This window comes from Aspergillus tubingensis (genome assembly GCF_013340325.1).
Source record: "Aspergillus tubingensis WU-2223L DNA, scaffold_15, whole genome shotgun sequence".
In the NCBI taxonomy this organism is placed as follows: Eukaryota; Fungi; Ascomycota; class Eurotiomycetes; order Eurotiales; family Aspergillaceae; genus Aspergillus; species Aspergillus tubingensis.
Window position 1 is genome coordinate 1,765,103 of NW_023336289.1, and position 17,098 is coordinate 1,782,200.

At 49.7% G+C, this 17,098-nt stretch overlaps 4 protein-coding genes across 4 annotated transcripts; 2 read left to right on the forward strand and 2 right to left on the reverse strand.

Annotated features, from left to right (window-relative positions):
- Window positions 1-661: 661 nt before the first annotated feature.
- On the forward strand, window positions 662-5,151 carry AtWU_11422 (ABC-transporter; the record flags this gene model as incomplete). Its single annotated transcript, XM_035506522.1, has 5 exons — window positions 662-1,274; window positions 1,325-3,481; window positions 3,533-4,134; window positions 4,207-4,231; window positions 4,289-5,151. The coding sequence occupies 5 exons, from the start codon at window positions 662-664 to the stop codon at window positions 5,149-5,151; spliced, it is 4,260 nt and encodes a 1,419-aa protein (XP_035362415.1).
- Window positions 5,152-6,274: 1,123 nt separating this feature from the next.
- AtWU_11423 (alpha-L-arabinofuranosidase) lies at window positions 6,275-8,616 on the forward strand (the record flags this gene model as incomplete). The annotated part of the gene is made up of 9 exons (XM_035506523.1): window positions 6,275-6,472; window positions 6,521-6,536; window positions 6,589-7,087; window positions 7,133-7,216; window positions 7,262-7,338; window positions 7,388-7,420; window positions 7,471-7,610; window positions 7,658-8,164; window positions 8,227-8,616. 9 exons carry the CDS (start codon window positions 6,275-6,277, stop codon window positions 8,614-8,616), a joined length of 1,944 nt encoding a protein of 647 aa, XP_035362416.1.
- Window positions 8,617-8,850: 234 nt separating this feature from the next.
- AtWU_11424 (tannase and feruloyl esterase) lies at window positions 8,851-10,587 on the reverse strand (the record flags this gene model as incomplete). Its single annotated transcript, XM_035506524.1, has 1 exon — window positions 8,851-10,587. One exon carries the CDS (start codon window positions 10,585-10,587, stop codon window positions 8,851-8,853), a length of 1,737 nt encoding a protein of 578 aa, XP_035362417.1.
- A 2,926-nt stretch (window positions 10,588-13,513) lies between these two features.
- AtWU_11425 (lysophospholipase catalytic domain family protein) lies at window positions 13,514-16,435 on the reverse strand (the record flags this gene model as incomplete). Its single annotated transcript, XM_035506525.1, has 1 exon — window positions 13,514-16,435. The coding sequence occupies one exon, from the start codon at window positions 16,433-16,435 to the stop codon at window positions 13,514-13,516; it is 2,922 nt and encodes a 973-aa protein (XP_035362418.1).
- Window positions 16,436-17,098: the final 663 nt, after the last annotated feature.

The following is a 17,098-nucleotide window of genomic DNA, read 5'->3' on the forward strand; positions in this document are numbered from 1 at the left end:
TTTCATTTTGAACATTTTGGGACTCGATAAAAGCGAATCAATAGCGAATAGTTGAGATTACTAAGACGATAATATACATATAAATCTATCGACCGTGACAAGACACAATATTATCATGGCACTGTAGTAATATTGTAAAATTCTACTCCGCATACGCCCTTCCCAAAACGTGAAATTAGGGGGGCAGTTTGCCTCTCACTATGGAATAAGTGGGTCACTGTCAAAGCTGTGTTATTAAATCGAAGATAATATAGCACGAAGTCCGATGACCGTACACTATATGAGGTCACATGATATCGGCTTTCGAAGGTCGGGTGGGCCCACATCTTCGGCTCTCGATCCCAACTCCGTTGCAACAGCAAGTTCGGGAGCCCGACCAAATCATAGCACCATTTCAGTGGGCAGGGTACTGCAGACACGGGATATTACTCTTACTATCTTTGTATTTCGCTCTTCGGAAAAGGAGATCCCGATTTCGAAATTGCCGAGAGATGTCTCGTCACCGAACAATGATTAGTGATACAATATATTCAGGAGGAGGGTCGTTAGCGCCACGATGCCTCAATCATCATGACAAGCCTGTTATATATGTGTTCAAAGACCGCGGAACACCCTCGGCTGAATTCTCTTCTGTCTTAGTGGATCTAATACATCGATCAGCATGCTTACAGCACCTGCTCCTGAGGGGCCTGGCAATGAGGAAAAAGAACACCATGATTCCACCAGCACGCTGTCCGGACACGAGCAAGAAGAGCTCAGGAAAGTAGCGTCTCGACAATCAGCAGCATCAACCGCAGCAGGTAGAAGCTTAAAGCAGGACTTTGCATCGCTCATAGACCCCACAAGTCCTCACTTCGACTTATCCCAATGGATGCTTCATCAAGTCCAACAATTCGAAGGGGACAGCAGCGCACGGAAAACGGGAGTTGTATTCAAAGATGTTACTGTGCAGGGAAGCGGAGCCGAGATTCAAACTCAACACACAGTTCTATCCTCAGTCTATGCTCCTATCCTGGGGGGTACGTTCAGTCGTGGCCCAAAAACCGCCAAGACGATTTTACACGATGTTCATGGAAACGTCGAGCAGGGCGAGATGCTTCTCGTGCTCGGCCGGCCAGGAGCTGGATGCTCTACCATGCTGAAAACCATTACAGCGGAGACGAACGGACTCGATCTGTCGTCAAATTCAGTCATTTCTTACAATGGAATACCACAACCCTTGATGAAGAAGAATTTCAAGGGCGAGCTTCTCTATAACCAGGAAGTTGAGAAACGTAAGGGTCATTCAATTGATCATTCAGGAAAAAGGCTAATTGAGAGACAGATTTTCCCCATCTAACGGTCGGCGAAACACTCAACTTCGCAGCAGCAGCACGTACTCCTCGACTTCTCCCGAATGAAATGTCGAGAAAGGAATACATCAGGCATATAAGGGACGTTGTCATGGCAGTCTTCGGTCTGTCACATACCGTCAACACGAAAGTTGGTTCTGATTTTGTGCGGGGCGTCAGTGGAGGTGAGAGAAAGCGAGTATCTATCGCAGAAATGGCCTTGGCTGGCTCGCCACTCTGTTGTTGGGATAATGCTACACGCGGCCTTGATTCTGCGTCATCTTTGGACTTCGTCAAGGCGCTGAAGACGAGCTCCAGGATTTTTGGTACTACTCATGTTGCCACGCTTTACCAACCCTCGCAAGCCGTATACAATTGCTTTGACAAGGTTATGGTCCTCTACCAAGGGCATGAGATATACTTTGGCCCTACCACGGAAGCGAAGCAGTATTTTGAAGATATGGGCTGGTATTGTCCTGCTAGACAAACAACCGCAGACTTTCTTACGAGTATAACTAACCCAAGTGAGCGGCAAGCACGGGAAGGTTATGAAGGGAAGGTCCCGCGGACTCCCGAGGAGTTCGAAGTGCACTGGAGGAGCAGCGCGAGCTACAAGCGGCTGGGTCATGACATCTCAAGCCACGAGGCGAGATTTGGTGCTGACTGTGGCGCGACCGAAGCATTCAAGCAAAGTCATGCCAAACGTCAGGCTCGGTACGCACGGTCAAGCTCCCCGTATTTGATCGATATCCCGACACAGATTGGGATATGTGCTTCCCGGTTTTACCAACGCGTCTGGAATGACATTCCTTCCACATTAACTTTGATGATTGGACAGATCGTTTTTTCCATCATCATTGGGTCGCTGTTCTATGGAGACGCGTTCGGAACTGAGGATTTCACTCTGAAGATGTCAGCATTGTTCTTTGCCATTCTGCTTAACTCACTTTTGACCGTCACCGAGATTCAAAATCTCTATGCTCAGCGGCCGATCGTTGAAAAGCAGGCTTCGTATGCTTTTTATCACCCTTTCACAGAGGCTTTAGCGGGTGTTTGTGCCGATATCCCTATAAAAGTCGGATGCAGTCTTGTTTTCAACATCGTGTTCTACTTCATGTGCGGGTTTCGATACGAGGCTGGTCCATTCTTTGTTTTCTACCTGTTTGTCACCATGGCTCTGCTTTGTATGAGTCAAATTTTTCGCTCCCTGGCAGCGGCCACCAAGGCGATCCCTCAGGCACTCGCTGCTGCCGGAGTCATCCTACTCGCCACTGTTATCTATACCGGCTATTTGCTTCCCCTGCCGAGCATGCATCCTTGGTTCAAGTGGATCTCGTACATCAATCCACTGAGATATGCATTTGAAGCGCTGGCTGTGAACGAATTCCATGGACGTGACTTCCCCTGTTCGGACCTGGTACCACTCTACCCCGGGTTGACTAACGGATCAGGTACCTACTTTATATGTGCTGCAAAGGGTGCGGTAGCTGGAGAGCTATATGTAAACGGAGACGACTTTCTCTCCGTGAGCTACGGGTACGAATACAGCCACCTTTGGAGGAATTTTGGTATTCTATGCGCTTTCATCATCGCTTTTCTCGCCTTGTATCTGTTACTCACTGAGATCAACTCACAATCTTTATCCACGGCGGAGAGTCTTGTCTTCCAACATGGTCGCATTCCCGTTGCCTTGGAGAAATCTGCAAAAGACCCGAAGGCCGCCAATATCAGCGCAACCCAAGGACAGGAGACGGCAGACGACACGGTTATGCCACCACACCAGGACACATTTATGTGGCGTGACGTCTGCTATGATATCAAGATCAAAAAGGAGGAGCGCCGCTTGTTGGAGAAAGTCAGTGGATGGGTGGAGCCTGGCACCCTGACTGCGTTGATGGGTGTCTCGGGAGCTGGAAAAACAACCCTACTGAACGTCCTCGCCCAACGTACTTCAACAGGAGTCATCACAGGCGATATGCTAGTAAACGGCTCTCCTCTCTCTGCTAGCTTCCAGCGCAGCACAGGCTATGTTCAGCAACAGGACTTGCATCTTCATACTGCGACCGTTCGTGAGTCTTTAAGGTTTTCGGCCCTGCTGCGTCAACCTAAATCAGTCCCCGTCCAGGAAAAATACGACTTTGTCGAAAAAGGTATTTCCAGATTCTTTCAAGTGCTCTAAAAATTTACTAAAGTAGTTCTAGTCATCACCATGCTCGGAATGGAAGAATTCGCAGAAGCAGTGGTAGGCTTTCCGGGCGAAGGGTTGAATGTCGAGCAACGGAAGCTTCTGACAATTGGCGTTGAGCTTGCCGCAAAGCCCGCTTTACTTCTCTTCCTCGACGAGCCAACCTCCGGCTTGGATAGCCAGTCTTCATGGACTATTGTTGCGCTTTTGCGTCGGCTCGCATCTAGTGGACAGGCTATTCTTTGTACGATTCATCAGCCATCAGCCATGCTGTTTCAGCAGTTTGATCGGTTATTGTTCCTGGCTAAGGGCGGTCGTACCGTTTACTTTGGCGATATCGGACCAAATTCTCGTACAATGCTGGATTACTTCGAGACAAAAGGTGCGAGAAGATGCGACGACTCAGAGAACCCAGCCGAGTACATTCTCGAGATTGCAGGTGCAGGGGTGAATGGCAAAGCCGAACAGGATTGGCCGACTGTGTGGAAGGAAAGTCCTGAATATACCCAAATGATGAGTGCTCTGGAGAAGAAGTGCTCAGCGGTGGGATACACGAATCATACCGACAAACAAGCTGAAGCAGAAGGAACCGAAGACGCCTTTGCGATGCCTTTCAAGGTCCAGTTCGCTGCCGTTCTCCGCCGGATCTTTCAACAGTACTGGCGGTCACCCTAATACATCTATGGCAAGCTGGCCTTGGGCATCCTGTCAGCCCGTAAGTTACTCTTGCCCTTAAAGCACCATTGACCTTTGGCTAACTATCGTTTCATAGTCTTCGTAGGCTTCTCGTTTTACATCCCCGGTACCTCTCAACAAGGCTTACAATCGTCCATTTTCTCCGTGTTTATGATCACAGCAATCTTCACCGCTCTGGTCCAACAGATCATGCCGCAATTTATATTCCAGCGAGACCTTTATGAGGTCCGAGAACAACCGTCGAAGACCTACCACTGGGCAGCCTTCCTAGGCGCCAATCTAATAGCAGAGATCCCTTACCAAATGTTCGTCGCTATCCTGGTCTATGCAAGCTTTGTATACCCCGTCTACGGCATCGCAGACTCCCAGCGCCAGGGGATCATGCTCCTCTTGATCATCCAGTTCTTCATCTACGGGTCGACCTTTGCGCACGCGGTGGTTGCCGTTCTGCCTAATGCCGAGACAGCTGGTCTCATTGCCACCATGCTGTTTAACATGACACTTGTCTTCAACGGAATCCTTGTTCCTCGCGTCGCGCTTCCTGGATTCTGGGATTTCATGTATCGCATCTCGCCAATGACCTACCTCGTGAATGCCATCATCGCCTCGGGTGTGAGCGGTCGTGCGGTTAACTGTTCCGAAAAGGAACTTAGCGTCTTCAGTGTTGCTCCTGGTTATAATACCTGCGGGCAATACTTGGAAGCCTACCTCGAAGCGGCCGGTACTGCCGCAGGTAAGCTTCTCAACCCGGAGAGCACAGACCAATGCAAGTATTGTACGCTTCAAACCGCTGATCAGTTCCTGGCGAGTCGGGATATATACTATGACCAGCGTTGGCGGAACTTTGGGCTCCTTTGGGTCTATATTGCATTTAATGCAGCCTTTGCTTTTGCTATCTACTATCTTTTTCGGGTGCGGTCGTGGAAGAGGAAGGCTTGATTGGTATTTCGTTCATTGTGGATGTTGGTTGATAGAAGTTGAATTTGGTCACTTTCGGTGAGGTTTATAAATCATCAAACACCGGTCTTACACATAGTATTAGTTTAATTAGTTACAATTCACTTCTTACTTTCATATCCTGTTCGCCCACCTAGTATATAAGCTAGAGGTACTATGTCATCTGAAATAAGATATATAGTTCTGGCTACTACTCAATACGATAAGTTGAAATGCTTATTCTAAGGCCATGACTTAAGAGTGGGGTGTAAATGAGGGGTCGAGGCAGGAGGTTCCTATGACTAGGAGCACCTAGTATCAGCCTTCCAAGTTGCCGACCTAGCAGCACAGATAATACTGCTCCTATTGCATACAATGATGCATTGAGAGGGTTGTTCCGCGTTGGTTTGATCCCGACATGTTTGAGTGTCCTCGGGGCTGCGGCCTTCGAGTGGAGGAGATGTGAAGAAGCCGACAGAGAAAGTCGCTGCAGCAAAGGGAGACCAAGAACCAAAGTGCGTCGATATGGACGCCCATGAGAGAGCAAGAGATTGAAACTCGTGTCGCTATGAAAGGGCCGACTGAGCACTGGTTGCCAACATCGACTTCTCCTCGGTTGGATATAGCACTTGAGCTATTCTGCGGTGGAAGAATAAACAAGTTGTATGATGCGACCGTCGGCTTCTTGTATCTTTAATCCTAGATCTTACCATGGCGCTTATACTGGATTACCAAAACCTATTACCTACTTTGATCCCAGTTTTGCTGAGTAGCGAAAGTGCCACAGATGATATATCTTCGGTCGCTGTGCCAGGAACCAGCGGCAGACCACCCCGCAACCCCTGGCGACTACACCCCAACAATAAAGTTAAACTTCTTACAACCTGTACACATTCATCGGAATTGACATCATGATTAGGGGTGAAGTACGAGATTCATCGCATCTGTCCGATATTCCGCGCCGCGGTACATCAACATTCATGATGTCATCACGGAAGACCGGGGACACCAATGCAACGCTGCTAACCCTATCAACAAAGACTTCAACCCACATTATTATCCTACCATTTTTCTGTAAAGAACGCCTAATTGAGCACGCTGGTGGGGAAGATATTTCTGCGACACTATGATAGGGGTCGCAAAATGGCTATACGTGGCTGTGACGACGTATTTCCACAGATTGAGGCCGGTTAGCCATGACTATCCTGTGTTGGTCACAAGGGATAATGGTACGAATGGGAGTGTGTCGTCGCCTATCACGTTGACTGTTCAGGAGTCGGGTGGGAATCAGTCTAGTCCGCTGCTTTATGGGGTTATGTTTGAGGTAGGTTCCGCCGGGGGCATAATGAATACATTAGTAACATTCGCCTAGGAAATGGACCATTCAGGTACTACCCAATTAGCTACCTCACCTGGTAGAATACTACTAAGTATACACAGGTGACGGTGGCATTCACGGGCAATTGCTCCAGAACAACGGCTTCCAAGGAGACAATCCTGGCTTAACTGCATACAAGGCCATCGGAGATGTCGACCTCATGCAGGATATGATCAACCCGGTCAGCAGTGCCATCACCTCTTCTTTGCAGGTATCTGTAAATTTTGAAGCAGATGGATTTGTAGGATTTGCCAATACAGGGTACAATGGCATACCTGTGATGAACGCCACCTATTCATGCCAGTTCTGGATGATGGGTGATTACTCAGGAACGATTATGCTACAGCTTGCTGGATCAACGAATGATACTATTTATGCTTCGCATAATATTACCGTCAGGAGCTCGTGGGGAAAGTTCACGCATTATCAAACCTCGTTCAATTCCAGCGCTTCTCCTGATGGTGACAATGAGTGGCGCCTGCTATTCAATGGATCGAAGATGGCTGGCGGGACGCTGAACTTTGGGCTGGTGCAGCTATTTCCGCCTACATATAAGTCGAGGTATGTTATGCTGTACATTATCAGTGTCATACTAATCGGTCGTAGGTCAAACGGACTACGAAATGATGTTGCGACGTTCCTAGAGAGAATACGTCCGTCTTTTCTGCGATTTCCAGGTGGCAATAATTTGTGAGTATCCACCCTAATTGCGAGTATCCTCTAACAAGTGGATAGGGAAGGACTGCAGATCGACAGCCGGTGGCAGTGGAACCTAACTATCGGGCCCGTCGTTGATCGTCCCGGGAGAGAGGGTAGGCCCCAGCATCGACATCACGGATGACAACACTAATCGATGTATAGGCGACTGGTTCTATCCGAACACCGACGCTCTCGGTAAGCCTTTTGCACCCTCTCACCCCACGAGAATGTGCTAACACATATAGGTCTGGACGAATATTTCTGGTGGTGCGAAGACATGAACATGGAGCCTATCCTCGCCGTCTGGGACGGCAAATCATACGGGGGCATTGTGTCCGGTGACGATCTCCAACCATACATCGACGACATCATGAACGAGCTCGAAGTATGTCTCCCATCAATCACCACTATTCTCCCCAGCTGACAATAAAGTACCTCCTCGGACCCGCCAACTCTACCTATGGAAGCATGCGAGCACAAAACGGGCGCAGCAAACCCTGGTCAATAAACTATATTGAGATCGGCAACGAAGACGACTTCACCGGCGGATGCGACACATACCCAGACCGCTTCTACCAAATCTACAACGCCATCAGCAACAGTTACCCCAACATCACCCTCATCGCATCAAACATCGACTTCCTCTGTCTCCCGATCGACCCCCCACCCGGCCTGATATACGACTACCACTACTATCGCAAACCAGACGACCTCGTCGCCATGTTCGACTATTGGGACAGCCAGCCACGCACACAACCAATCATGGTAGGTGAATACGGGTGTCGAGATACCGGCGAGGCAGATGGGATATTCTGGTCCTCTATGCAATGCAGCTGCAGTGAAGCGGCGCATATGATTGGTTTGGAGAGGAATTCCGATGTGGTGAAAATGGCGGCGTATGCCCCGCTGTTGCAGCATTTCGGGTATACGCAGTGGTCGGTGAGTTTGCCCCCTGTACCAATTTTCGTGTGTATTTATGCTTCGAGCTAATGAATGTCAAGCCAACGCTCTTCGGCTTCGACTCCAGTCCCGACTCGCTGACTCCCTCGACGTCATACTATGTCCAACGGATGTTCTCTGCGAATCGAGGCGATACTATCCTTCCTGTGAATACAACTGCCACGTTTGGACCGCTGTATTGGGTTGCGTCGAGGACGAATAGTACGTATTTTGTGAAGTTGGCTAATTACGGTCCCGAGAATCAGAGCGTTCGGGTGAAGGTGCCACATACGAAAGCTGGGCATGTGGAGATGCTGCATGGGTCGCAAAATGCGACAAACTTCGTGCATAATATTACTGTGCAGCCGACGGTGAAAAATGTGACTAGTTCGGGGGGAACTTATTCCGTGGATATGCCGCCGTGGGGAGTTGCTGTGTTGTCGGTGTCGTGATGGGTATTACTGTGGTATGCCAGTTTTTGATATCGATCAAGTATCTACAAGTCTTGTTCTTTACTGTGTAGTGCAATAGATTAAGTTATCTTGCGGTGTAAAACGAAGGATTAATGTGGATTAAAAATAATCTTCGTCTAAAAGTATATACTAAATGGAGATCGCTTTTTAAACGTCCCCTTGCATCTGCAACCTGAATAATATACAGGCAAAGTCACCAGTGACTTAATACGCTTAGTAAATGGGCACCTTGAAGGCGGGGAACTCGTAGTAGAAAGTGTCAGCACCCTCGTCATCAGACTCACACTCCCACTTGTTGCTCTTCCAGACGGGACGCTTGGGGAACTGGCACAGGGACTGGACCTCGCCGTCGTACTTGCCAGCATCGACGGTGGCGTTCAGACCGGTAGGCTGGATACCCTGCTCAACCCACTGGATCATGGTCTCCATGTTATCCTCGGGGAAGGGACCGTTGGGCTGGAGAGTGTTGCGACCGCAGTGAGCAGCACCGGGAACCAAGTACAGCTGGTACCACTCCTTCATCTGCTCGATGGCCTTGGAGGATCCGAGGCTGGGGTACATGATGCTCTTGACAGATTGCCAGTAGTGCACGGAAGAAGCAGTAGGCACACTGGGGTCGTTCTCGCCGTGGTAGTGGATGACCTTACCGCCGGTGGCCTTGAAGTTGGTCAGGTCGGGGAGGGTAGTCTGCAGGGTATCCATGTAGCGGATCATGGCCACGTTCATCCACTCCACAAGGGTATCGTAGGTCACGTTGGTCAGGGAGTCGAGGTTGCTGAGTTCAACGAGTTCAATGAAACGGGTGACGAATTCACCACCAGTGGAGGGAATGTCCACGCCCCAGGTACCGGTGCTGTTATCATAGGAGGTCTCGCCATCCGAGAATTCAGATCCGATGCGGTAGGACAGGTAGGCGCGCTCACCAGCAGAGTTGAACAAACCGTCATAGATAGCCTGAGCAACGGCCACACCCTTGGCAGTGACGGTGCCGTTCTGAGCCGGGGTGTAGGAAGTCGAGGTACCATCGCTGCGCTTGTCGAAGTTGAACCCGAGGGAGGTACTAACTTCAGCAGCGCAGTAGTAGGACTCACCGATAATGGAAGTCATGTTGAACTCAAGCTGGCAGAGATCGGTACGGGAGACGACACCGTCGGTGCGTCCATCAAGAGGATCACAGGCAGAGATAGTGGCGTTAACAATCTTCTCCAACTCGCAGGTGGGAGGGTAGTAATCAAGGGTCTGCTCGACCACACTGGAGAATAGGTGGTTGACCTGCTGCTGGCCGTAACGGAAGGCAGGAGCACCAATAATAGCACCATCGTACTGGTCACCGTAGCGCTGGATCTGGCTCATACCCTGACGGCCACCGTCGGAGCAACCCTCGTAGTAGGTATAGACCTTGGCGTCGTCGTCCAAGCCGTAGAAGCTGCGAGTGAGAGGCTTTCCAATGGTAGTCATCTCACCCAGGGCCTGGTAAGCGAACATGAAGATCGGGTCCCAGTTGATGGTGCCATTTCCGGAGAGGTTAACCTCGTCGACGGTGGTGCCGTCCAAAGCACCGTAGCCGCCAGAAGTGGCACCTGAGACGGCGCCGTACTCGAGACCACCCGTGGAGGATGTGCTCAAGGAGTAACCGAAGCCACCAGCCACGTAGAAGCGGTTCTTGAAGTCAGCGGGGCTAGGGAAGCCGTAGTTCAGGACGATCTCGTTGGTGGTACCGGTGTGGACGTAAGAGACGGACACGGCACAGTACTCGGTCGAGTCCGAAGTGGTGGTGTTGGCCGTGACGGAGGAGGGGATCATGTCAATACCAAGCAGAGTGCCATTGGCAGGGAGAATCGACTGGACATGAGAGACGGTACAGAGGGAGGCAAGGGAAGAGGAGGTGGCAGCGCGGGCCGATGCTGCCAGAGCAACGGTCGCCGCGGCGGCGCGCGAGTATTGACGCATCGTCAGAAAAGAAGGAAGATCAAAAGATTGGAGTCCGCAGACGCTTCGAAGAGATAATGAATAGCAGTGGGATAGAGAGAGAGTGAATGAGAAAACCTTGGGTGAAAAAATGATCAGCGGGTGGCAATGCGAGGCTATTTAAATCAGAATACTCAAAGCCTGGACCATCAACCCCTGGGCCAACGCACGTCACACCATATGGTTCATGGTTTGAAGATGTTCTTACTCCTTCTTTTTTTGTTCTCCGTCCGGCATCGCTAGTGGATTCATGGTCCTCGACAGGAGGATCGCGTCCACGGTGTTTGAGAGCAGCCTAGAGGCCTGGGCGGATCTCCTGACCGATCCTCACCTTCCCGTGTGAGAAGCTTAATCGAGTTAAACACAAGCAGGGTTTGAGACCTTTACCTAGTGTACCACTACACAATAGGGCCCCACCCTCCAAGAATACGTAAGTCACCGAGATTAGGCTATGAGCCTTGGTTCTCGAAGCAGGCAGACGGATTCTATGGACACAGGGCTCCGATTTTGGGATTGTGGATCGAAAGCATGGCGTAGACTTGTTTTACCTAGTTTTCAAAATACTGCTCTTTCTGTGTTTTCCTCCCTTATTCACTTTCTTCCACCCCTTTGCCGTATACACTATCTCTCTCACACCTCTTCTGGGTACCGCATGAGTTCGGTTGAGCTTAGGATTTCTATTCCCTGGCCAAGGGCTGCGGCTCATTGAGGCTAATCTAGCATGTTAGGGTGCGGGAGGCGATGCCTACGACGCAAGGGGTTTGCCGCACATGCTAGATGCATGATCTGCGGACAGTGATTGGTGAACCTGGGGGGTCCCTGAGGAACCCCGGAATAACATTTAGCAGCAAGGTTACGTGTTGCCATTATCGAAGCCTCCTAGTGGATTTTAGTGGGTTTCATGGTTGTGCCAAGAGGGATGCAGAACGGTCGAACCGAACCTGTGGCACTCGATACACTGAGATAAGATTTGGGATTTTCGCGGGCTCCTAGGGTCCAGGGATAGAACTATCTGACCATGTCATTTGGGTATTACCTCCGATGGCAAATGATGGCAAAACAAATAGAAATTTTCTGTTTCTCTTATGTACTACGTGGTTTGGCCTAGCTATTTTATCAACGGCCATTAACCAGCACATTGGCAAAATTGAAGCCTCTTTGCAGAGTTCACTAAGGAGAACAGAAAATTTGTGATCCCCCGAGCATTGGTCCTAGGGCCGAAGGCCAAGCCAAGGTTGCTACCCAATCGGGTATACCGTTCCGACAAGGCGATGGGACTCTTCCTGCTTCTGCCGTCAGGCCCATCAGATGCCATTCGTCACATTCCCTCGTGCCCCGATATTAGGTACCTGCAGGAGTGGTTGTAGTACTAGATAGTAGGTAATGAAAATGACGATCTGGATGGGCGCTCGTCTTGTTGCACCAGCTCCATGAACAGGGCCAAATCCTACACGGGAGATAGTCGCCCGCTTTCCCAATCATTCCAGTATCTACATACACACCATGATACCCATCAGTATCCTAGTGGCATAGTGACATGATAACAGTCGCTGTGCATAATGCCCCATTCCTGCCGAGAGACAGGTGTCGAAACGTGAAGGGGAACTCATCCGAGTAAAGCCGACATCCAGCGCAACAACATGTTCAGCATGACGGCCACTATTGATTAATCTTTATCTTTTCGATCAGAAGTAAAATTAGACGCGGTATGAAGGATTAAAGTTGACGTTTCCTAAGCCCCAAAAGCGGACACCGCTGGTCAAATGCAGGAGCTTCTTCTAGGTGGGTGGATAAAGACTTTTACTCTTGATCCACAGTAGATTAATCCCTCCCCTTGATAATTCACAAAGCCAGCAGTTGGCCCACATGACTGCATGAAGTTCATCGTAACTCATTTATAGTTTTCCCGCTCATGGGGCGATGCTATCTGTGTAGTTGAAGCTTCGTCAGCAGTCCTTGATGCTCCAGGTTGGGCGTTTCCACCATGCACTGTTGGTTCCGGAGGCATTCACAGCCGTAGAGCGCCATTTTGGCTCTTTCCCCGGCTTCATGGCCGTCCGTACCGTGCAACATTGCAGTATGCTTACTGTATAATATACTATATACTAAACAAGAAGCAAAGACATTAGTGACAGATATTTTGAAACAAGGCTTCCAGTCTCAGGGGAAAGTATTTCAATAGCCACAAAAACGGCTATTCAAACGGCTAGACGGCTACTAAAACGGCTACTTGAAGAGTTATTTGAACAGATATATGAATGTCTATGTAAATACATTCTAGAGTAGTCTCTCTATTGATTTAACAAAACAGTCTTCCTACTAATCTTATACATGTTTGTTGTAGTACATGGAAGTCTGGAAATAGATTGGGATAGCCTGAAACTCTTAGGTAAATTTATTGTTGATTTAGTAGCCGAACACACGATGACCTGAGACAATTATACACTCAGTTGTAATTCCTTCTCCATCCGAAGAACAAAAACCATTAGTCAGTTCCCCGAACAATTTCCCGCATTACCCCAGGGATAGATGGATTCCATCATCGAAAGCCTGTTTACTTTGCTAGTTTCTCCATCTCTCACCCGCACTTTGCCGAGGGAAGATGCTCCACTCGATTCAGTTCTATCTATTCATACTCAACCTGAATACGAATCAACCGTATTCCTACTTCACCGCTGTTACCTTCATGATCGTGGATGAGTAATCTTTAACACTGCATAATAGTCTCAGTTTATTCTTATTCACTGCCGATGAACTGGCTGCCTTCTCTCTCCAAAGCAGAGATTACACTCACTTCCACTCCCTTTGTTTGAATGTTAATCTTCTTCAGCCATACTAGTCTTGGCGTATTGGATAATAACTTGGATTGCTAATCCTTACATCTAACCGACCATAAGCAAACTAGTTACTAGACCACCTCCTCCCCCCGATCAACAATATGCGACTCCCCCAACGCAGCCTTCAACACCAAAACCAACTCATCAATCGACGCCAAAAACTTCAAATACGAACTAATAGCAACACAATACCGTCTATAACTCTCATCCCGCACCAATGTCTTACTCAATTCCGCCGTGCGATGATGCTGACTCCATGTCTCATAGCACCGCTTAACCAACGGCGTGGGCAGCCGTTCCGGCAGTGCGGCACCCGCCTTCAGTGCCTGTTCGATGACACCTAGTACGGCCATTACGTCTCCGACGGTGTAGTCGTGCATGAACCCCACTCTTTCCATTAGTCGTTCTTGTAAATTCAGGGGAAGTGTGGTGGATAGGATGAGTAGACGACCCAGGGCTTGGTTCATGTCTTCGAGGAGGGACTGTGTCCGGGAGAGGGTTTTGCGGTTGAAGGGGCCGAAGCTCATTTCGAAGCGGAGGAGGCCGATGGGTGCTTTCAGGGAGAGGAGGGTTTCGGCCATTTCAAGAGTGAGTTTCTCCGCTACGGTGGCGATTGGGTGCTCTGGGTCCGTCCGAGCCCAGTGCGATAGGACTAAGGCGTAGTGATCGGATATTGTTCGTACAGAGTTGGACATGGTCTGGCAGATGTGGCGGGTGGCTGATGGGGGTCGGGGGAAGAGTTGCACGACGGTGGCGGCGACGAAGCCTAGGAGAACGGTGACGAGCCGTTTCCAGAAGGCCTCGTAGCCGCGACCTGGCAGGCCGTATTGTTGGATGTGGCCGTCGTCGTAGCTGAAGCCGACGACTAGGACGAATGTCGCGCCGCTCATGATGGCTGCCATGGCTAGGGTCGGTGGGAGGAATATCCGCCACCACATTAGTATCGCTGTCATTACTGCTGTGATTGCTCCTAGCCCGTATGCGTTGCCGGGTCCGTGTCCGGAGCCGATGTACCACGCGACCATGCCTAGAACTCCGCCGACTATGGTGCCGACGAGGCGGGATACCAGTGACAGGGTGAAGTCGGACATGTAGACTAGAAGGGTAGTTTGTGCGGTGATGACACCCCAGATACCTTTCTGGCGGTAGAAGAACCCAGCAGTGTGGGGGAGGGAGGAGGGGATTGATGTTGCGATGGTTACTACTACCATGCGGAGAGCGTACATCCCGCCTGGATTGAATAACCAGTGGTATATCGATATAATGACCCGTGTGGTGCGAGTGCGCTGGGGTGTGCCATATCCCCGGCTGATTCTTAGCCGACGATCCGCTTCGCGGGTTCGTTCCTCGAGGGCTTCCGGGTCCGTTGCTGTGTTTCCTGGAGCGGCTGACATTGGAGTGGGAACATTGCCAGTCCCTATCCAAGTCAAAGCATACTGTAACCGAGAAGGGATCCAAAGTCTGGGCTTGGGGCGATTTTCCAATAGCCACAAGATGTGTTCGATGAGGTTCTGTGTAGCTTCGGCCATTGTTAAAATGCGCTCTTCAATGACCATGCCGATGATGATGCCTCGTAGGATATGCACACTGCCCACGTCACCAGCGTTGAAGTCACCCTGGTCATCAAAGATCTCTGCGTGACTGGTAATCAGTGCTTCGGTGGTTGCGGTGATACTTGATGCGCGGATTCCACGAAGCGTCTCCAAGGTGTCTTTCACGCGGGTAGTCTGCTGGTCCATCTGCGACTGTGAGGGTGCTCGGACCCATCGCCGATTGTTGACAATGTTGATAGTCTCAATGCTAATATCTATTGCATGCGACATTGCTTGTAGAAGCGGCTGAGTGGAGTGCTTGAGTGCCTCAAGTGTACGTGCACGGATGGCTGTTTCCTCTGCATCCTGAAAGGCGTGAATCAGGTCGTTACTCTGTTGAATCTGATGGTGGCCAATAGCCTGGTTCTTCTTTTCTCGCCAATCGTTGTTAGATTGGGCCACATCGTGTTGTGCAAGCTTGGCTTTATTCTCCTCATCATGTATTCGTGCGATCTGGAAGTTCAGCAGAGACAGCGACGCAACCAGTGTTTTGCGCAAAGCCCGCTGTAAAGACTTCAAGTCATCGGCACCCCAATGACCGCGTGACAAGTCGAGAGGAAGAAATGACAACAGCGGATCGAGAGCCTTAAGCGCACTGATGCCTTTACTCTTTGTATCAACCAGTTGCTGCAGACTCAATTCTTTACCACTTAGACGCGCTTCAGTACACTTCAGCGGCACCTGTCCCAAGCGAAGCAGCTGCTCCATCTTGGTGAGAACAGCATAAGATGTCGACTGCGGAAAGAAAAGAAGACAACAAGCCGTTCCCAGTCCGATGCCTATAGCGCCAGGTTCTATCAAAACTCTAGGTAATAGGGCTGTAAACGATGGCAAAGTCGGTCCAAAAAGCAGAAACAGGTCAGTAACAATGATGCTGAATACCTGCGCCAGAGCAAATTTATTATTTGCAACCCGTAGACGAGACATGGCATAGATGAAGACACCTGCCATGACATAAAAGACAACAGTCACACGAGCATCGAGCATGAATCCATCGTGGATCAGCTGCTGCGTTACGGTTGTAGGGTTTTGTCCAGATTGACTAGCTTGCGTCACCACTTCCTGCTGCAATTGCTGAAGACGAGCCTGGGTTTGAGAGGAAGGGCGTGCAGCCAAGGCGGCCTTCATCGTGAGCAGACCCCAAGCCCAGCCCAGGCACATCCCAGCGAGGAGTGTCAACGACGCAAGCAGGTACACGAACAGGATGCCTGCTGGTGGGACTATATATAGTACGAGGGCGCCAAAGAACGTGGCGATGCCGATGCTCTGCAGGGCAGGCCCGATGAAGATCAATAGTGTCGCAACCCATGCTGCAGTCCAACAGCGAAAAAGGACCTTTAGATCGCGTAGATTGAAATGGTCTAACCAGGCTGGTAACGCCCATTGAGCCCGTTCTGCCATTTTGGCAGTTGGGGTTTGATTTGAGGATTCTCCCCGAGGGGTCATCTTTGGAGAGTCATAACGTGTGAAATTATATCAAGCTTGAAGTTGGGAGGCAAGTTTAGAAAGTCAGGGTCAGCTCCATGCCGGAATCCATGGGATGACTGAAGTCTGGTTGCACTGGGCCCGATACGACGTCATCTACGACTAGCATTCTAGTCACCAAACGGTCAACAAAGCCAACTTGGGAAAACATATTACTCCACGAGGTAGGATACGCATTCGCAATAGTTCTGATGAGACCATATATACCTGCGATGGCCTCTCTCTACCATTGGTGGTAAAAGTAGTTGTGATCACAGCAAGGCGAAGGAACATCACATGATAGCCAATTTGGGACACAACATCACGTGCGTCTATTAAGCCTTCGAGTGATGTTTGCATTGTCGGCAAATAGTGCAAAGAATGCAAATCGCAAAGCCAAAAGGGAAGTCAATGCCGATCAATTCCCGATTCGGGCGAGTATCTGTGTTCTTTCCGATGTTCAAGCCACGATTTGTACTAACAAACAAGTCTAGTATATTCAAATCATGATCCAGCATTTAACTACTATAATTCTTGAGAAATTTTTGATATTTTCACAGATACTTCATCTTTATAAATAACTGTTGGCTGGAATTCATC